The following is a 22537-nucleotide window of genomic DNA, read 5'->3' as shown; positions in this document are numbered from 1 at the left end:
GCACATCCAATTGCAGCCCCACCTACCATTTGAACAGCACAAAGCAGAAGAAAGCACCATGGTGATAGTAGCCTCTACTCGTAAAAACTTATGCGTATATAACTGATGATATTACAACATCCACGCAGCAGTGCAGCTTCTCGTGCCAAAATGCAGCATACAATCTGTTCATAGCAAAAGCGCTGGAAAGAGAGATGGAAGAGAGGCTGCATAACCGAGCTACTAATTTATACTCTTACAAAGATACATTTATTGAACCATAGCGATACACTCTCTGCCTTCCAAGATTACTCCACCAATATCCACACTGAGGAGACCTCGCTCTGCAACAATGAAGAGCAGGCCGACTACGCAAAGCTTCAGAATTCGCAACAAATTTACCTTCGCATCTGCTGGTGTGTTGTACATGTCAAATGCAATGCTTCTCATCAAAACCGTCAGCTGAAAGCAAACCTGTGACGAGGTGTCTAAGCCTCTTAGCACCTGGCCCAGGCCTGAGCTCATTCACATTTCTCACAATGTAATGCGTATCAGTTCTATTCATCTTTAATGCACCATACCATCCACCAGGCACAAATCCATCAGCATCACGACCCAAGAGCTCCTTGTCAATCTTGTTGAGTACTGGGTCATCTCTACCAAACTTCCTTGCAAAAGGAGCATTGCTGTCTACCATTCTCGCAAAGTCATCCAGGGTGAGGAAGTGCGGATGCTGCTTTGGGGGGTTGTCCCAAGATATGAAATGGAGGTCATGGTTAACAGTGGTGTTGCGAAACTCTGGTGCATTGCAGATGACTGTGTGGAAGTAGCCCTCAGGCGAGGAGAGAAAGTTCGCATAGTACATTAGGACTGTCCGAGGAAGGTTGTCCCATCCCCATAAACAAAATTCTATGAACTGATGAGAAAGCATCATCCAAGCAGAGCCTGAAAAGTAGACAATCCATACTGTCATAAACACTATTTCTACACATCATAACTATGGAAGAGAAGAACAAGGGCAATACAAATCCAGTATCATTGTATACTAAAAGACAAGAAAGCACTGCTATCTGCATTACAACTGCAGTTGCAGCATTCATATATTCAATTTACATGCATCTGCTTATTTGAGCAAAATAATATAAAATGTTTGCTAATAAGCCTGACATGATGTTGTCCGTATATAATATTGCATATTATATACAAAATTTCATGTTCTAGCAAAAACATCCTTTATTACATCAAAAATCTATGACATTTTTGTATTTATTATTCAATTTCTAAAAGGCATAACTTCCTTGTTCAGCAGACAGGTTTAACTGACTAGCATGAATACCCAAGAACCAATCTGCAGAAAGTCTACAAGGAGCACATAAATGATTCGTCGAACAGTTCTATTTATTAATTTAATAAATAACCCAAGAATTGATGCCTCACTAATTTATTAAAGGTAAGCTGACATTAAAAGCTGGCTATCAAAAAAGGATGATTTCTACTACCCATTAACATGGGCTATTTCTGATGTATGCAGAATTGAAAGATCATATCTGTTTCTATAATCGTGTCCATGTTTCCCTGAAAAAAAGATATAATTGACACATCTGCATTGGATACAAATGGGTGATATTTTCTTTCATATTTGAAATATGAATACATATCTATGAATATGTGTGGATTTGTTCATTATGCATAAATCATTACAATGATAATAACACCTGATAATTCGTATTCAACTTGCTCCCAGCCTTGTTTAGTTGAATATCCAAGATTTTGCCTTTTCTCCTGCAAACACTCATCTAGTTTCAACATATTTATATCAAATATGAATATTGCTCCATTCAATTCCTTATAGTTTATCTCAAATGCGGATATCAACTTCAATATCCAGTTCATAATTGTAATTGTTTTTAAATTGGCCAACACAAGTAGATACAAACAGTTTAGCATGTATGATGTACATCTATAACTGATATGTATACACTGTTAACAACCCTAATCATAAATCACCCAAGAAGGCCCAAGAAGGAGCCGACAGGAAAATTCAACTTTCTCACTATTGCACTTGATAGCGAGCTCTTGAAAGTTCTGAATCTGTTCTGAATGTGATCTATGAGCACGTTAAACGTTGAGCAATTACAATAGCATATTTTAACTCTTTTTTCTTGTCCCATCATCAACATTTAGTCTTCTTGGAGCTTTCTTTCGAAGATTTTCTAAGGTATCAAAAAGAAGCAAGGGGTGATGTTGGTATATGGCCGCCATGGCTCCAAGAAAAGAGTTGGATTTTTTTGCTACAACACCGAATAGTTTAGTTCACAACTGTAGGAGCCTACAAAGTAATGTTCTGAAACTAAGGTAAAAGTAGAGCAAGGAGAAAGAATCAGTGAATGACATAAGAATTCATCAAAAGGCAAATGAATTTTATGCAATCATCAATCACCATTAGCATTTCAACCAAAAAATTTTTTCACAAGACCACTTTTACTATTTATATTTGCATCAGAAGTGCACAGATTAGGTACAGATGTTGAGATGCAAGTGTGATGAATTTTAGAGAGATGGGATTAGAAGAAATACCTATATTTGGTTAAGGGTAGGAATGGTGCCAATATACAATAGAGTGACCACAAACTGTTTGAGATTGTTATGACACATGCACCAAGGACCAGAGTTGGCACCAAATGGAAGACTTCAAGTACAGGTTGAAGGACTGAAGGGAAGGAGGGACTGTAGATTAATTGTATGCTATAAGGAGATAGTATATAATTAACCTTTCTATCTTAAAGACCTTGGCATTGGATAAAGACCATGGCAGACTATGATCGGGGGCACAAAGAAGTTGAGCCGAACCGAACCGAGTATCAGGCTGCCCAGGCTTATATAAATCGGCTGCTTGAGCTCAGCACCAGCTAGGGGTGGCAATTTGTCGGGCAATGTTGGGTTCCAGTCAGGTTAAGGACAGGAATAGACAAAACCTTGACCCATACCCAACCCGACCTGAGAACATATCAAGATCTCTGGTAACATAGGCACCCATGGGTCATTTTGGGTCACTAATTTGATCCTAAACTAATATATTTTGCAAGATTCAATTCTAAACCTAATCTAATATATCAAATCCAATCCTTACAATTCTTACTAGCTAATTTACTAAAAAAAATAAATAACTAGTATTAAGAAAAAGATCAACCACTCAAAAAAAGTATTACTCAAGATCATGACTTAACCCAATCTGAATTGTTTCAACCCAAATTAAACTCTTTTCTCATGACCTAAGCCGGGTTAAAGCTTTGACCTATACCTGACTAATTTAAGGTTTGAGTCAGAAAATTTGAGCCGTAAGCAATCCCATCGAAAAAAACTCTTGACCCAAAGCCAGCTCAAATAGAATTCTTTGGGATGTTGGGTCGGGTCAATTTTTGCCACCCTTAGCTCTAGCTCAAGACAAGCTTCGCATAATTTGTTCAAGCTCAAATTGTACGAGTATTGGCTCGGGCTTTAATTAAGCCGAGCTTCCCTGATGTTTGCAATCCACTAGCATCAGATTTAGCCAGTTTATAAGCATAGCTCTGAAATACATTGGTATTTGAGCCAATCTGAGATAAGCTGCTCTCAAGCCGATGCCAAAAGCTACTCATGACCAGCTCGAAACATTTGCAGGCTTAACTGCAATCCAGAGTCTAACGCAAATCAATGGATGATGGTTGCCATTTTTGTTGACATACATATTTATGATTAGATTTGTGAAGGATTTAGTCCTTGTTTCGTTATATGTGGAGGTTAGGCTTGTGCATCCGTACATTTGGCAGAATGCCTTAACATTTGGATTTGCTATACTATATGCTGCATTTTAATTTATAATTAAATCATTAGTTGTATTTCTAGCAAGGATTCAAGTATCATGTGGTGTTGATTTGCACTGACCTTATTGTACCATACAAGTGATGAACCAGTACTAGTTACACCCATAGAGACATGGTAGTTGGCGTCACTTAGTATGGTACAGTCCATACAGGCTGCGAGACCTTAAACTTTTTTTCTAGACTAAGGTTTTATAGGTTAAACAGGTGGTAGGGATACTGTATTTTGCACTTCAAATCATCCTTGATATCCATCACATTGACGAATCATGAACCAAAAGAACCTCCAACCCTTGTATCTTGAGACTGGGTTTGACTCTTTTTATAAGACTAGATAACAACCTCTTAGGTATCATGGCTTGCTAAGAGGTCTTTTTGAGCTTTCCACCATAAGGGAAACTAATTATTTTCTGTTCAAGTGGTTATAAAGAAACAATGCTTTTTTGATATTTCAGATTCCGTAGAACACAAGCATCCATAGACCTGATACTAACATAGAAGAAAATAAGCAACATGATGTCCAATGATGGAAAAAGAGATGTTTCATGCAATTGGAAAGAAAGAAACAATGCTTTTTGTTAATTATAGTCTGTATGCACATGAGCATTATAGATTCAGTACCAACACAGAAGCTGGTAAGCCTATCAGTTGCAAATAGCTCCTTTCCTTGCCATACATACAATTTGGACATTTAGGATTTCTTTATAGTCCACAATATATTTCACAAACAGCTACCTGTAAGTCCTTCAACTAGGATGGCACTTTGTAAAAAGCATATCTCATGCAATATTGTAAGACTGACACTGGTATTTTAGCCCATAAAATTCATTAACAAAATTCAGTAGTGCCATTAATTTTTTTGATTTGGTAAAAAGATATGCATCATGCAAGGAAATGGAAATAGTTAAAAACTGCTATATTTTTGAGCATTGTAGCCTAGGAGGATGCATGGTCTTCTCATGTTAATCACCATGCTGCCAGAGATATCCCAAGATAATAAGTCCTTTTCCTTCCAAATTTTATGTATTGGGACTTTGGCAAACCATGATTGTCTGAATACCAAGTACAGAATACATCCCTCTAGCATCCAAGCATACAAGGACAAAGGCCAACACTCCGAGCTTGAGAGCTGAATGACTATAATTAGGCAAAGATGCTTAACCTGTAAAGAGCTTGAATGCAGTGGGTACGCTCCTTTTCTCAGAAACCCAAAACACATCCGACTTCTGCAACCTATACAGCCCAGGGTCTATGATAACAGGCTTGGCCCTTTGGTACCTAAGCAATGGACCAAACAATCATTTTTACAACAACGATATCCGATATTGTGCTATGAAAAGGAACAATAGATTCAAGTGTTAAAAGTATCTCATAGATGTTTCACATACTCCTTCCATCCGATGTCGCTTGTATGCTCGATAAAATTCATACGTCGAGGCAAACTCGAAAGCACGTGGAGCAGATCTGCGAAACCAGTGGGAAGGAAAAGATAACAGAGGAAAAACAGAAGCATCAAAACAAGTAATACATAATCAGAGGTCTAGAGGAGTTCTTTGCCCATTCATCACTCGCAAACAACAGCAGAAAGAGCTACTGAGAGCAGCCAAGTTATCTTGCTTCAAATGAGCCCATTTTTTTTCTTATTAGAGAACAGAGAAACCATATTTAATTCTTTTTTCCTTTTTATTTGGGGAGGGTGGAGGTGCGGGCGCGCAGAAGAAGGACCATTTTATAGCTGAGTCATAAATAAATGGGCACGATATGGTGGAGGAAAATCTGAAACTTGAGGCCATTCAAACAATGGAAGAGGAAGGAACTAAAGAGTAAGCGCTTCAAAGAGGAGATTTAAGTTACAGTCGAGTCATGAATGAATGGTCTTTAATTTCAAGTCCACCTGGAAGACGAAAGCTCTAGAATTCTATTTGCCGTATATAAATTTATCTATATATATATATATATAAACAAAGTCTATGCATAGAATGTTTCAGATGAACACATCCCCAGATATCATCTCGAGGATCCGAACAGGAAGGAATTCGACAGCATCAATCAGATTCGCCTCTTTTGGACAAGGAATTAAAGAAGTGACGAAGAAATCAAAAGGATCACGAAGGAAGCTATGCTCCGCAAATTTAACAAAATCTTACCGTCCTGGGTGACGAGGGGGTAATCGGAGGCGCTGAGGTTGATGAACCAGTCCCAATCGCCGCCCTCCTTGAGGAGGATGGCCGCGGCATGGAGCGTGTTGGCGACCATGGTGGGGCCCCGGTAGGTGACCAGGTTGGCCCTGGTGACGACCTGAACGTTCCCGAAGCGAGCGTAGACGGAATCGTTCCGGACGGCGGCGGCGAGCTCGAGGCGCTCAGCCGGGGGGGCCTCCAGATCGAGGTGGAGCGCGTAGCGGTTGGTCGGGTGGTAGAGAGCCCGGAGGGTCCGCCTTAGGCTGCGGCCGTCGCCGGCGGAGCCCGAGATGAGGTAGGCGAGGCGGGGGACCGTGCGGGCGGGCAGCGGGGGGAGGCGGAGCTTGGGCTCGACGAAGAGGGACTCGTCGGCGGCGGAGGAGGGGATCTGGGAGAAGGATAGGAAGAGAAGGGTCTGGCCGGAGGAGAGGAAGAGGAGGGAGGCGGAGAGGAGGACGGAGGAGAGGAGGACGGAGGCGAGGAGCGGCACCGCCCACTTCCGCTGCTGCAGCGGCGGCGGCGGCGGTGGCGGCGAAGGCTTCGTGTCCATGGCTTCGCAGCGCCGGGGGATGATCATGTGACGACGGAACGGGACTCCTTTCTTTTCTTTTTGCTGTCCCCCTCGTCACGGAAAGGAAGCCCTCACTGCCGTCTAGCGGCCGGGTCCCGGTAACCGCTGGCTTAGGCTTACAGCTCTGGTGAGCGGATCGCCCCGGGCGTGGATGAGGTGGGATCGAGCGGGACTTTCCCACGGCGCCGACACCGCCGAAATAATAACCCGCCCGCTTTTTTCTCCTGATATGATACGATACTATGCGGCAGAAATACCGTCATGAAGATAGTTAATTAGATCAGAAGCGTTTTAAAATAAATTAGAATAACGTCTGAAAGAAAATGTTAATAATAATGAAACGGGTCAGGGTGCCGATATCTTGGAATCATCTGGGGTTGGGGTTTGAGAAATTGAGAAGAGCGAAAAGAGATGACGGAGAGAGGAATGAGTCGGAACTTGGAAGGTCTCTTTGGAGACATCCGATAAAATTGGACTTGGAACTTGGAAGTCGTCGTGGACCGCGGACAGCATATCTAATACTTTATTGTTGGCAGAGCATGAAAGGCGGATTTAATGGCAGTCGAGTGATCTCCGCAAGGGAAAGAAAAAGTGAGGAAAGGAGACGGAATATGTTGCGGAAGTGCCTCGGGCCACCAAAATTTTATTTTTGAAGAAATACGAGAAATGTTTGAGCGTTCGCATATAACAAAGTGAGTGCGAAAACGACTCCGGTCACAATTTTACCACTTTCAACTATCCACGTGTTGTATATATTTCTTATATTTTTAAAATTTTAGTTAGGCCTTCTATATTATTTTTGGTGCCACCCCCCATTCCTTCTTTCCATCTCTACTATGGTACTATTGGCGACCCAGCACTACCACCATCACTGCTACCTTCTTCCTTCCACCACCATCACCATCACTGCTCCCTTCTTTCCTCTTTCTTGTTCAGCCATTTTTTTTGAGATCTATGCTTGATCAAGATGATCATAATAGTAATAATAATAATAACTTGTTTGTCCTTTTTTTTTTCTAAAATGGTTTTTTATGGTGAGAATTTGCTTCTTTTCTTTCCCATAACACTTGATTTTTCTGATGAGGTCTTGGCATTGAAGAGCTCTTTTTTTCAAATTTCTTCCTTCTAGCAATATCTGACACATTAGGATGGCACTAAGAACTGAATGCTTGGACTAATTGCAAAAATGAAATTTAGGAATTTTCATCTAGCTTTAATTAAAGGATTTGTTTAATGGTATGCCTCTAGTTTCAAAGATGAACTAAAATCTCAATCATTTTCATGATCAAGCAAGTTTATTTTTTTATTCAGTGCCTTACTACATTTGAAACGAAACATTCGCTCTATCCTAACCAGATGGTTGGATCTAACCTTCTAAAGCAGCATTAATTTTGGAATTCTATCACTGATCAAGCTATTGTATATAAGATATATATATATAGTATGTTTCTAGATTTTGTTTACAAAGTATTTGCGTGTAATTATCTAGCATTCTAGAACTTTTTTTAAAAAACCTAAATAAAAAGTATCATTTGATTTTTTTAACCTCGTACAAGGATCCAAGATCTTTCCAATACAAAATAAAAGTAAGATAAAACATATGCACGTATAACACATTTATCTTGTTTAAGTTCCAAATCTAATCATAAATCTAATTAAATTTAATTATAAGCACCATAATCAACATGTACTTAGTCCTAAAAAGGCTCATATTGCAGTATCTTTTGGTCTACGTAGATTAAAGACTAAATCTGTTCTGATACCATTAGTAATAATTGATGATTTTATCCATAAATACTAGCCAAAAAATATTATTGGAATTTCTAAACCCTATGTAAGTATTTATGATCTTTCGAACGTTTGACCAATATGGGACTAAATATGCATTTATGCAAATCGTCGCACATGTGCAGGATCATAACAAAGGGAAAAAAAAAAGAGAAGACTTTGGATAGATGAAAACGTCTTAATTGGAAAAGTGAGAGGTAAATATAACTAGAGATGGAAAAAGAAAGAAAGAAAAGGTAAAGGAAAAGTGAAAGATGGAGTACATTTTTTATGAAGAAAAATGGTATTTCCTAACTACACATTTTGAAGCATCTGTACTAGCGTCTTGGAGCTTGTAATTTATAGGATATTGTTGAAAAGCTAGCAGGTTGCACGGTAGAGAAAAGTTTGGATTTATTTATTCTTGCCATAAAAATTAAATACTATCAAAAGAAATTGGTTTACAAATATGGATAAAGACAGTTCTGCGCACAAAAAAAAAAAAATTGAAGAACAAAGAATTTTGAAATAGAAAAAATTGAGAATACAAATTTTGATGAAGAGAGTAAAAAAAAAAAGGAAGAAAAAGAAAATGATGAGAATGAAGAAAAAATAAAAAGAGGAAGAGACTGAAAGGATAAAAAAGAAAACTAAGAAAATAGAAAAAATCAAAAATACAGAAGATAGAGAACGGGAAGAGTCAAAAGGTGGTTGTGCTGCGAATAATTTTATTTTTGAGATAATAGGATTGGTGAGATTGTCTATTTATGATGCTATGAGTTTTATTTTTTTTTATCGGAAATGGAGGAAGCAGAGCACTCCCCTCATATTTATTGATGAGAAATTATATACAAAAATACAGAGTTAAAGAATACATAGCAGACCGTAAATTTACCACATAGCATGCCAAATCTTCACCAACTACACTTAATATCCTCTGCCATACTGGGATAAAATGAGAGGTGATGCTATGAGTTTTAACAGTGGAAGAGGTTCATTTTTTACTTGAAACCAATATGACTCAACATATAAAAATGCTACATAATATTTTGGAATAATAAGTTTATGAGAATTTATATAGACGTGTGTTATAGAACCAAAGAACCCAAATAATATTATCTGACTAGCTTTTTCGGATAAGTTTAGATATTTATACAGGATCAAAAACCCAAATATTTTTTTTGGCTAGCCATTTTGGATGAAATTTTTGGTTGTTACAAATGTTATTAGAATGGATCCGACCTATGATCCATATGGATTAGGGAATACCATAGTACAAGCTAATTTGGGTTGGCTAAGAGTTGATCAAATTTGCAATACTTTTGATTAGATTGAATAAATTTGGATCCTCAGCCTGATGAGGATGTTAAAGCTTAAACAAAAAGAGTATGTAAGAATCCGTTTGAGTGTGCGATTAGTCTCACTATTTATATATATAACCAAATTAATAACACCTTCTATCCAGCCATTTCTAGTAAGTTTCTAGGTCGTGATAGAGTTTCTTAATGATATTAGTTGGATAAGCTCGGAATCCTTGTTGGATCAATTGGATCAAACAATAGTATATTGGAAGAAAAACTATGAGTATTATTAGTTGCCTGCATATATATATATATATATATAGGTGGGGGAGAAGAGGAGATAATATGTGTTTGGCTTTCTGCGCGCGCGCACAAGAAAGCCAAACACTTACTCAAAAAAAAAAAAAAAAAAAAAAAGAAAATCCAAACGCAAGGCACCTCCTTATAAAGATCAAGAGAGTATGGTACAACCTCAAGCAGGCGGGGAAAGTTATTAAAGCAAACCTATGATATTATACAGAGAACGAGCCGGATGAAAATTAAGCAGCAAGAAATGGCCTCGTAGCCTTGCCCATCTCTAGCTAGCACACATCATCCTCATCTATGGACGAACTCTTCACCTTACTCTCCATCTGCACCCCGGCCTTTGGGGTCTGTGGCTTGGTCCGTGCAGCACAAAGGAGAAAAGCTCCCAAGTTGACGGCGCTCAGCACCGCGAGAAGCCCATAGAAGCAATCCAACCTCCCATAGTTGATGTTGTCCGCGAGCCACCCATTCCCTTCTCTGCCGGCCGTCAGGCTCTTCACGATCGAAACTAAGAAGCTGCTGACAAAGAAGCCAAGCGAAAGGGTAGTAAGGAAGAGGCCGGTGCTCATCGTCTTCATCCCCTTCGGCGACCGGGTGATGAAGAAATCGAGCTGGCCGGTGTATACGAATCCCTCGGCGGCGCCCACAAGGAAGAACTGCGGGATCAATGTGAAAACACTGACGGGCAGCGTCGTACCCCTGCGAGCGGCAGCAGGACCTACTTCTCTAGCGACCGAGAGCCGTTTCACCTCTGCAAGAGCCGCAGCCACCATCCCTATCATCGATAGGGTGAGGCCAATGCCGATTTTTTGTATGTTGGTGAAGCCTACGGGATGTTAAAACCATGCATGCGTTACTTATATTGCCGTCGGAAACTAGTCCATATATATATATAAATATATATGATTCGCATGGAACAAAAATTAACCATTAATTACTCAACGATGCAGCACTATATATGTATATCTAAATAGATGTATACCTTGTTTGCCTTTCCAGTTCTTTAACAGGGGCATGATCATGCGGTCATAGACCGCTAGAGTGATCAGAATGCCCCCGACGAAGAAGACTGTTAGCGATCCAGCTGGAATCTGGAAGCTACCAATCGACCTCTCCATGGTCGTTGCTTGCTCCACAGAGAATGTGATAATCTGAGCATATACGGTCCAGAACATGATCGTCGTAGTCCACACCGGAAGCAGTCGAATCATCATCTTCACCTCCTCGATCCTGGTCACCGAGCGCAGTTTCCAGGGGTTTGGAGTCGAGGTCCCGCCGTTTACTACGTAATTATCTCCATCCGCCATGATTGCAGCCTTGTCGAGAAAACTACCAAATCCAAAATAACACTTAATTTGTCAAGAGTGTCGTGCCCGGCGGATGCAAAACCTGGCTATACCATCATCACGAGCAATCATAAATTAATTCTCACCGGAATTGGTCGGTATGTTGGATTCTCGAGGCCTCAGGGCAATCCTCGTACAAGAGAGCAATGTCCGACGGGTACTCGAGCCCCCTCTTCCTCACTGCAGCCACGACAACTTGAAGAATGTGAACGATCGGGCTACCGGCGCTTCTCTTGTACCGGTATCTTCTCGTCCCGGTCAGGAACACCGCAATGGCGACAAGCATGGAGATGCAGCAGATACCGTAGGCCCAGCTTCGGCTTACCTCGTCTTGTATGTAGACTAGGACGGTGACTGCAAGCAGGGTGCCGGTGCTGATGAAGAAGAAGAACCTGTGGAAGAAGTTGGCCATCTGGGTCTTCTCCTTCTCATCCTTCTCATCAAACTGGTCGGTCCCAAAACCCGACACACTTGATTTGAGTCCCCCAGTGCCCAAGGCGATCACGAACAAGCTCAAATAGAGGATGCCCATCTGGAACCGGTCGGCATGTTGGCACGTAGTGGTGGTAGAAGAGTTGCATGGCGGCGGCCGAAGTTGGGGCAGCCTTGTCGCCACAGAGAGCGTGCCCGTCCCCTATAAATTTTGTTCAACGGTCAGACAATATCTATTTGTCAATCGCTTGCGTTAAAAGGCAGCAGCATATATACAGCAAAACTCTACGAAAGAAATTCCTTCTTTGAACCTCAGTAAATTGGAGCAATTCTTATGCTAGCTGGCGCCTGCCATCGCCGGTTAGATCTCGCTCTTCAAGGTTTATAAGCTAACTATATACTGTAGAGGCTCCTCGCCCGTTCCTTCTATATATGCGATTAAGTGGGTGCATGAAATTTTTACTCAAGTGGAATAACTAATGACGTACGCCTTTTTTTATAAGTTGAGGGACTAATTACCAATGCTTGGACCATGGCAAAGATGGCAATTGTGAGGTATCGACCTAAGAAGGAATCAGCTAGGAACCCTCCAAGCAAGCACAGCAGGTAGGAAGTGCCCATGAAATCTGATACAACGTTGGCAGACTCTGCGCTCGGAAGATGCATTGTTCCACCCAAGTATGTCACGAGATTGACGGCGATTCCCATCGTTGACAGCCTCTCAGATATTTCAATCACTGCGATCAAAATTGAACCAACAAATTAATTTATAGCCACTTTAGACAGCGCATTTTTAGTTAGGAAGTATATATATAGCACTATAATTCGTGTCCAATGACGACCTTAAAAAAAGTACAGTTACATACCATGTTACATATAGTGAGAAAGTAGCAGATATTTGCTGAAGTGTTTAACAAAGTCGAAATAATGCGTCTCAACATTTCTAAGTAAAAGTGATGAATTAATAGGTACGGGCACAAAGTTCGTGTGCATCGATACTGAGCGATAGAGTGTCCGTGATATAGTAGAATACAATATACACTGGCAGGTTACTACCTGCCCCGGTCTGCATCGATGGACCCTCCCCAACCCCCACGAAAAAAAAAAAGGAATCCGCCATCCAAACCGGTCCCCATTCAATTCATTTTCCATGGTTGGCATGTATCTGTCGTTGTTGGAATAGAAAAGGTCGAGCTTGCAACTCCAGCAATCTAGCTAGTTGACTCTGTTTGACCATTTCCCTTCTCTGTTTCTCCCTCCTTACCATCCTCCTCTTTTTTTTTCTTTTTGTCTTTTCGCATGAACCAGTAAAGCACCTGCTACTTTTTATTCTAATATTTTCTAAGCAAAATGGATCGCCTGCTGCTTAATTACTATCTCAAAAAGTTTTAGTGCTTGCAGTGCTTTTAAGCGAAGATATTTGTTTCAATCACGAGGCTAGCCTTTGACAGCCAGGGAATTATATGCTGAGCTCAACTCAACGTGGAATTGTATCTTCCCTATATATGGTACGCTAAATATGTTTGGTACTTGCTCGCATGCCCATGTAGAAAACACTCGATCTTCATGTGCCAAGTGATATATGCTAGGGTGGTTAAAAGTAAATTCCCGATGCCCAAAATATAAGCGAATTTAGCTTCTCAATTAACTTTCTGTTCAGCATAAAACGTATTGATCTAGTCTAAGATAATCTTGATGTTTGATCATAGCGAGTTTAGTCCTGGGAGTAGGAGAAAAACTGTAGTGGCGAAAAGCGCGACATATTACCGATAAACATGCAAATTAAATCCAACAAAGAGCTTTGTACTATCTTAATACGTACGCTAAGAGATGATCATTTATTCACAGAGGATAAGTAATAGACGTTCAAAAGATGTTGATGTACCAAAAAAAATGTTGATAAAAAAGAAAACATTTATTTTTGTCTTGTCTTGCTTCTCAATTTCCTTCTACAGGGAATGGCATACTGAGCTTTTTTTTTTTTAATAAAAAAAAAAGTGGGGGGTAAAGGATGTTGAAACAATGAAGAGAAACAAAAGAAAATGAGAGTTTAATTAAGCTATACGTGAAGAAATGGATGACAGACCTAAGATAAGAGCTGCAGGTACCCAGCCGCCGGTCTTGGATCTGTCGGCAGGAAATCCCTTGTAATCCACTGCATCAGCCACTGACCATCTCATTTTTCCATCCTAAGAAGCATATTCGAAAGAACAAAAGGAGAAGATAAATAAAAACGGGAAACAAGGTAGAGAGCATCTGAAAAGATCGTGCGTGAACCCTGAGAAGCCAACTGAGACACACCATGTCGACCCGTTCGGAGGTCTCAACAGTGCAAATGGGCTTGAAAAGCTATAGAGATGGAACGAAAGCAGAGATCCCTCACTTGTATGCTCCCGCTCACAAATGCTAGCGTTCTCTGTGGATCTCCTTTTATAGGCAAAGTTTGAAGCCTTCCCTCACCCTTACAAGGACCTCCACTATCTTTGGATCATCGTCGTACACAGCTTAATTTGAGAAAGCTGGGAATCGGCCCTCCAAATTTGACAAATGAAGCCTCCGGGGAGTCCAAGATTTAGCGTCCTCTTTTAGTGTCTGCGTATCAGACAAAGTGAAGGAAAAAGGTGATGTGGAAGTAGCGGGGAAGTTGGCGCGCAAGATCGAGAAATTAATAAAGGAATCTTGCGACAGGCCTTTGCCATGGTATCTGCCCTCGAGACTTCTGTGCGGATGGATGGATATCTGTGGTTCTAGAGGGTGCGAGCCACAGCACGATACCTCTCTTTAAGTGCTCCACCTACCCCACAACCAAATGTCACCTCCTTTTCTTTTCTTCCTACCTCCGAACCATCCCTCTATATTTGCAAGGAGAGTTAATTAAACTCTATACAAGGAAGGTATGCATGTCCTTATATTTTATGGTAATTGGTAATTAAGAGAATCTTCGAATGAATACGAGGGTAGGATCGATGGTATATGTATGCGACGACCGCTTAGCTAGAATCAAAGAAATCTCGACTACATATTATCTTTGCGAAATTAGATTCTTCCGAAATTAAATGGCAAAAGTTCCAACAAAATTTACTAACTAAAAAGCAAAACTGGTTTCTAGCTATTTTAAACTCCGGAAAGCGTATCTGCTGCAAATTATTATGGATCAAAAACGGGCGCAATAAGTAGAGGGTAAAGAATAACCCCTTCATGCCAAGCTAGTCTGCCGATCGAACGACATTTTGTTGTCTAGACTAAGCTAAAGGCGGAAAGAGATCTATATAATTAGGTGGCGTTTTAGATGCAGTCAGGGTTCCACATTTTCCGATCCGACTAACTTGGAGGCAGTTACTTCTTCCAAAAATAAATTAATAATTTTGCTCCACTACGAAAGCGGAACAACTTTATAATTATTATAGGTTACGGCGGGGGTGGTTAATTAGTTTATACTGGGCTAACCTGGTTAGGCGGTGCGAGTCCTCAAATGATGGAAGGCAATTCGATCATCGAGTCTTATATATCCATGTTTCATGCTTAATTGAAAGCTTTAATCTCTTGAGAAGACGAGAGAGTCGAGCTGTATACATAAATGAGGGCCGTTTACAGGCCCGTTGTACATATACGAGGCTGCGCGCATTTGATGCAGGATAAGATATATAATTAAAGCATATAACCAGCCAAGGATAAGCCTACCCAAGGTGCATGCGAGATTTCCAATCTAATATAAAAAATATATGTATAAAGAATTCGGACTTGTACTGGGGTAGGCTGTAGTCGTGCTTGTTCAATTTGATAGATGAAACGAGAGAGGGTGGGTAGGATCCGATGGAGTTAATTAATTAGCTGCCTCGGAGAGTTGGACGATTAATGGACGCACACGTCGACGATTGCTGTTGCTCCAGCCCAGCTGGGGGAGGTGGTTGTCCTAGATCCCAAGCCATGCATGATGTCCCGTTCCAAACTCTCACCGCCCACCCGGCTCGATTTGGCCCCGCCACCTACCAATTACCAGCCCTCAGCCTGCTTGACCTCAACCGAACCGGCCGGCGGCCTACGTGCATGACCCATACCCAAATCAGTCCGCAGATGGATGGATTCATTCAGGCTGCACCCACAAGTTTCTAGGACTGCACATCTAAGACCTACTTAAAATTTTGCGTGCATGCTAACATCTAACACCGAAGACGTCTCATATATGGGGCACGTTGTTGCTCCCATCAATGCATTTCCTCTCCGTCATGTTATGAGAAATGTATACCGTAACTCATTCCGAGAGTTTTTCTTCTTCTCTTTCCTCTCGTTGATTTATGGAGATCTGTTATAATGGTTGATCTAATGGACCTGCCTAGTTGATAATCAGAAAACAAAGCAGACTATCTAGAAATTTTTCGAAGGCGGTTTTAATTAAATTTCCACCAAACATTTGCATGAGAGACTCTTAAACTGCCAAAAGTCCAACTGTAGATTTGGAGTAGAAACGTGATAATGCTCTCAACCGAATGAGGTCGGTTTCGTATACGCAGAGTCGCTTCCATCCACCTTTGGTCATTGGCAGGGCCGCCAGTGATCTTTCATGCGTGGTGAGACAGGATGACGCAAGTGCTGTGGCACACTGCAAGCTACCATGCCAATGTGGATGAGTGGCAACTATAAGTATAACATGTTGCAATTAGATAAGACTTTGATTGCAGCAACTTGTATATCTACACATGTGCAATGAACAGTCAGGAGATCTTTTTTTTTTTTTATTACTATCAGGACCTAGCGAAGCTTTCTAAATTAATATTGGTGAGCTTATATCTTTATAAATTTTTTTGTTACAATTATTTACATATATATATATATGTGTGTGTGTGTGTGTGTGTTTGTGTGCATTCCATCCCTCTCCTCTGTGTAAGGATGCACCAGGTAAATTTTAGATACTTTGTGGCCTATATAGATTAGGGATCGAATACTGCAGTATGGATTCATTTCGGCTAATCACAAGTTGATCATGATATTTTTGATTAGATTTTGTTGTTTGTGAATGGATTTGGACTCTTAATTTGTTGAGAACGACTCAAACAAAGAGAGCGTGTGAGGATTCATACGAGTGTGTGTTTAATTTCACATCGACTATGCATTAGGTAGATCTTGGGAAGATTTTTCTCTCTATGTAGGCATACATATGAGAGAGTGAGAGACATAAACATGTTATGAGCCTAACGTCATAAAGTATTATATCTACATCTCGACTATGCACTAGATAGATCTTGCATAGATTTTTCTTTGTATATAGGCATACATAAGAGAGAGAGAGAGAGACATAAACATGTTGCAAATCTAACGTCATAATGCATCATATCTACATCAATTTCAATTTGATTTCCATTACAAGAATGAGGATGAATGATTGAATGGAAACAAAGAAGTCAAAAGGAGAGAAGGATAAGGCGAGAGAGCAAGCAGCCCTATGCTTTGATTTTGCTCCGACCACCCAACCCTGGAAAATTGTAATCATGTACACGTTCGTCATGCCTTCCATTATCTCCCCGTTTCTTTCTTCCAATATCTTTCAAAATGTTTTACTTGGAAACGTAAAGACAGGGTTTAGGTCCCACTTCCATTCTTGGTGACTTTCGCCTGCGCTTTAGGCTATGCGTTGTCCTTCCAGTGGACTTTACCACATATTCTAACATGTAAACGTGGTGGCTCAACTGAAATGTGGAAGACTCATCAGAGAGGTGGTGGGATTAAGAACTCAATTTGAAGTTTGCCACACCTTGTTGAGCAACAGGCCAAATGATTGGTGCTATGGTCGCATAGAGCGCACAAAAAAATACAACAACATACAATAAATAATAATAATAAAAATAATAGTAGCGGACCAACGGTAATATTAGCAACTATCGCAACATCGGTAGTAGTATAGTAGTAGCGGCAGCAGTAGTAGTAAAGTTTTTTTTAATTATTTGGTGACAATTTTATAGATACTTAATCACCAAATATATTTTTTTTATATCCATCTCCAATGTTATTTCAAGTTATATAATTATTCTCACAACCTCCATCTATTCTGCTCTAAGTTCTTTTCCTATCACTTTTACTAAAAGCTTTCTCATATCTGCACCAATATTCGCATAACTCTGAGTCATATATCTCATCACTTCTTTCTACCCGCTTTAATTCTAGTATATATATATATATATATATTCTCTATCTGATTGCTATTTTTTATATTCTAAGTAGCAAAACTGATCACTTTATGATAAAAATTTTGATGGCCGCATCCAAGGTGATTAGAAGCGGATACCAAATGTAAGCCTTTTTTTTTTGGTGAAAGTGATAATTTTATTTCCAGCTGTAGGAAAGTAGTACAATGATCACCAGCCAAGTATATATTAAGACAAACCAAAAATAGATATGGATAAGATATATAGGCCTCCACAGAAGCCAACTTAATTAGAACTATGACACCAACAACACGTTCCCATACAGCAGAATATTAAACTTTTGAGAAGTGCTTTTGCATAACTTGAGTTAACTTGGATGGTTCTCGCATGTCGTTTCCTTTTGAAGTGATTGATGGCGAAGAAACAAAAGAAATTCTCGTGACGGGACGTGGGAACCGCAACGAAGCTCTAGGTACAGGATCTCCAATTTCCATCTCAGCCGTCCATTCTATGGAGCCTTGTCTAAAATTCTCCTAATGCTCTAGGTACAGCGAACGAAGCTAGCAACTCCATCCTGATTTTCCCCGATCCACCAAACAACACGGCTGAACCACTAGTTTTTTATTCTCCTTTTAATTATGTTTCTCATTGAATAATTTCTCGTTCCTATCCGATCCTATCCTTTCTCATATTATGCATTTGGAATTGGAGGCTTCGAGGCTACTTGTCATCTTGGTCTCAGCACTAGTGCAAGTATAACAAAAGAGAAAGTTTATATCTAGATAGATTTCTCTAGATCATCAATCTTAATTAGTATCATGTTTTCATTTCTATCCTCACTAGATTTTTATTATATAGTTCAAGTAGTCTTTAAACCTTTATCTTCTAAAAATTTTCTTTATATATCCAATTTAATATTTTATTTAGTTCTCTTTTATCAATCAACATTATATGCCTGCAAATATCATATACCATGGTATTTAAAATATTAATATTAAATCCATAATTAGTGCAAAATAATATGGATATAATCTTGATCCTCGATATAATCTTATAATAATAGTCATTGTCTTTGTCAACGGTATACCCTAAAGATTGTGATAGAAAGAAATTTTGGCAATTGTATCTCCTGATGAGTGATGTGTTAATGTCATTTGAATTTTTTTCATTATTGACTAAAATGACATTTTAAAAACCTAAAAAATCTCACCAAAAATAAAAGTACTAATTATTGATTTTTTCAATTTATAGAATTAAATGTAGTCGCACAAATAAAATTCAATCGGAATGATCATTGTTAATGCTCATTATAGCTTTTGGAGGGAGTACACTTAAGTTAAAATGTGTCAAATTGTCTTTTGGTATATGTGTAGTTAGTAACAAATTTTAAAAGTCTTCTGTCATAATATGCTTGAAGAAAGTTAAAAATATGCCGTCTAATGGTTGAAGATCTACTTGAAGTTAAAACTCACCACCTTTTTTTTTTTTTCAAAGCTACTTTAGGTTTGAAGTCAATTTATGACGCAGAGGATATCTTGTTTCAATGTAAAAGTTTTGGCTTAAGTGATGAAGAAAAAGGTCATTTGCAACATTTGGCAGATATACTACTATATATATATAAGATGCGAATTGAATAACATTAATTTTAGTAATTAAAAATTTTATATGGCCAGAAACTAAGGTAGGGATTGTTTTTCAATCATTTTTTTCATTTCAACTTTGTTGATATTCTCCTATAGATCTAAAGGATCCCAGTTTTGCTTTGTATTGACTTCTTGTTTTCTCCATTTATTTCCAATATTGTTTGGACTATATTTTATATATTGTTAGTATAATTTTAGGGATCACATAACAGCCTGCATCACCTATAATTTTTTCTTTATTAGCGTGATTCTGCATCAACTTATATTATTATTTTTTTTGTTAACATGATTTGTTAGAGTAATTATAGGAATCACATAACAACCAGTATCACCCATAATATTTTTTTTTTATTAATGTGATCATATATCGATTTATATTATTTTTCTTATATAAAGTCTGTACACAAGTATATATAATTCCTGAGATGTACCGAATATGATGGTACAAAAAAATATAACCATTTTTTCTCTCTATTTTTTTCTGTAAATATTTCAATATATATTTTCTGAAAACATGTCTTTTAGCCGTGTATAACATGTCTCAAAAATATATTTTGCACAGAAAAGTGTTATTTAAATACACAATACCTCTTGCCTCAGCATTACGTTCATAAATATAGTGATATATTTGTGCATTTAAAATTTGCTTGGAGAGGAATTTATGCAGACCATGTTATTAGGGAAGGAGGGAGGGGGGGAGGAAGAAAGAGAACCAAGAACATGAAAATAGAAAAAAGGAAAAAATTCAGGAGTAAATAGAGGATGCTGAAAGCATGCGACTTCGGCAGTGCCCTTCGCCTACTTTCGGTCCCGTTTTGACGGACAAACTTTTTAGCACAAAAGAAGCTTATTTGCTCCACCTCATCACGATTAGCCTGGTCTTAATCTTTGAAAGGATTGAAAGAATAATTAAAGAAGCAGGTTCTTAAAGATAGAGATTCCAAATCCCATGAACCACCGCCCACTGCCACGGGCGGGTCCCCTAACTTGTCAATTGCTAGGAGGTAAAATGACCTCTAGAAACGCACATAGGGAAACCTTTTGTTATGAAGCAGGCAAGTATATATAGAGATGAGAATCGCAAGGTGGAAGCATCCGTATGACGCATATCTGATGCAGGGACACCACACATGCCTACGTAGAAGCAGTATTCGCCCAACGTGAACGGTGGGACACACGGGCCGTGTAAGTCTGCGGTGTGAAGTTTCTTTGCTGCACCGGCACTACTCTTCCTCCTCGAGGGGATAAGATTCCGAGGCACCCGGCTTTTCTTTTTTTTTTTGTTAGAACACGCACCCGGCTTGGATAAAGAGTTTACGAGCAGATTAGGCTTTATATATATATATATATAAAGACAAGACGGATGACGAGATCCACCGATGGATGTTTGCGACGAGTTGCTTTGGATGCGACGCACCTTGAGGTGGAAAGTGGATTCAGTACCGTCGGAGAAGCATGGTGGTGGGTTAGGTGCCAATGTCTGATGAAACGTGTTGAAGATCATTTTAATTGAAGCACTATGCTGCCACGATGGTGTCATGTCAGCAAATATCCATCACCTAAACGTGCAGGCCTACCCGAAACATTGGGAATAGCTTAGATGACGGCTAACAATAAGAAAATCTAAATTAAAAAAAAGGACAGATATGCAATTACGAACGGTGATTAGGCGGATGGGTTATTCTTTTGGTGCCGAGGTACTGAGATAAAAGAACGGGAAGACCCTGGAGGGCGAAGAAAGAAAACAAAGGTATAAGCTAGCAGGCAAAAGCGAGAAATCTCCCTTCCCATGATGCAGGCCTCTTCTCAATCCTTTCAAGGAACAGCACCCGATCCCTTCCATTCAGTTTCTTATTACCGAGCAGAAGACCATGATAAATGGAAGAAAATTCACAGAGCTGTAAATTCATGGTCTTCGCTGCAGCCTCTTGATCCTCCACTCCCATGTCCATGCACACAAGGAACTAGCTTTTATGGAATCAAGCTTAAGGCCAGCTGCACTCTCAAGCCAACTAAGATTGCCTAGCAAGCCAGCAGTTCCAAATGTTCTCCCACCAGGTCCATATATTCCTGGACCCTGAGTGAAACCATTAATTCGGGCTAGCTCGAGCACTCTAGAGAGAACGTACGTCCTCGACAAGGATGAGCAGACCAGGTGATAAAGGATCACTTTGGCGAACTGCCGACGAGGAAGAAGAAGAAAGCAAGGTTTTATTCCGTTGGATTCCCCAAGATGGAAAAACTCTAGCTTCCAAAAGGTCGAACCACACATTTCAATTTAGCCTATCAAAATGCTTTCTTGAAATCCAATTCAACAAGGATGCCCTCTTAACTACCCACAATCTCTTGAAAACTCGAAAATAAATTCCAAGATACACTTCCGGGTTAATTCCTTGGGGCCTAAGGGTCCATCTTTCCTGGGGAGGAAAGCCAGGTAGGAGTAATTCGGCCGTTCAAGGTCCAAAGAAGAATTTCGAATCAGGTGGTAAGAAGCACCTCCATTTTCCCCTCAAAAACAGAATCCGTGGCAACTGGCTCAGCAGCAGCAGAATTCCGGGTTGAACTCACCACCTGACCAGTTTTTGGCTCGGGAGCAGAAAAATTGCGGGTCGAACTCGGTGGGACCTGAGTCCACTTGACCGATTTTAAACTTAAGAGGTATGACGCCTAGCGACCTGAGTCCACTCATCGCCAGCTTGACCAGCTTGTTGAATTGACTCAGCGGGACCAATATTCGCCGGTTTAGCCGGAGTTGCGGTTAGGGATCTGAGGTTGCAGAGGTCGGTGAGAAATGCACGGCCCTACATTTGCAGAGGTTGTAGAGTTTTGCCAGCAGCGGCTCTGCGTTCGGAAGGATCTAGTCTTTTTTGCGAAGAGACCGAATAATTTTTCATGCCATTCGGCACGAAGGTCATATGTTTTCCACTGATGAGGGAAGAATTCCAACGGATTCCTGATCACTCAATTTAGTGCAAGCCTTTATGATCCTTTTGATGCTTAGAACTCAGAAGT

General features: G+C 39.9%; 2 protein-coding genes across 4 annotated transcripts; both read right to left on the bottom strand.

The window, feature by feature from the left end:
- Nucleotides 1-62: 62 nt before the first annotated feature.
- Nucleotides 63-7025, bottom strand: LOC103703724 (beta-glucuronosyltransferase GlcAT14B-like). Of its 2 annotated transcripts, XM_008786672.4 has the most exons (4): nt 5987-6806; nt 5228-5303; nt 5002-5117; nt 63-924 (listed from the first exon to the last, which is right to left on the bottom strand). In XM_008786672.4, the coding sequence occupies exons 1-4, from the start codon at nt 6594-6596 to the stop codon at nt 410-412; spliced, it is 1317 nt and encodes a 438-aa protein (XP_008784894.1). In that variant the 5' UTR covers nt 6597-6806; the 3' UTR covers nt 63-409. The 2 variants fall into 2 exon arrangements, with proteins under 2 accessions (XP_008784894.1, XP_026659226.1); XM_026803425.2 differs by lacking the exons at nt 5002-5117; nt 5228-5303 and having other exon boundaries at nt 5987-7025.
- A 2990-nt stretch (nt 7026-10015) lies between these two features.
- Nucleotides 10016-14473, bottom strand: LOC103703731 (protein NRT1/ PTR FAMILY 6.2-like). 2 transcript variants are annotated; one of them, XM_008786682.3, is made up of 6 exons: nt 14044-14473; nt 13829-13931; nt 12262-12479; nt 11397-11944; nt 10947-11293; nt 10016-10790 (listed from the first exon to the last, which is right to left on the bottom strand). In XM_008786682.3, exons 1-6 carry the CDS (start codon nt 14044-14046, stop codon nt 10240-10242), a joined length of 1770 nt encoding a protein of 589 aa, XP_008784904.1. In that variant the 5' UTR covers nt 14047-14473; the 3' UTR covers nt 10016-10239. The 2 variants fall into 2 exon arrangements, with proteins under 2 accessions (XP_008784904.1, XP_038986445.1); XM_039130517.1 differs by having other exon boundaries at nt 13829-13897; nt 14044-14472.
- Nucleotides 14474-22537: the final 8064 nt, after the last annotated feature.

Source organism: Phoenix dactylifera, chromosome 9, assembly GCF_009389715.1.
Source record: "Phoenix dactylifera cultivar Barhee BC4 chromosome 9, palm_55x_up_171113_PBpolish2nd_filt_p, whole genome shotgun sequence".
Lineage (NCBI taxonomy): Eukaryota > Viridiplantae > Streptophyta > Magnoliopsida > Arecales > Arecaceae > Phoenix > Phoenix dactylifera.
The sequence above is the reverse complement of the archived record's forward strand: the minus strand, read 5'-3'. Positions and strand labels throughout refer to the sequence as shown.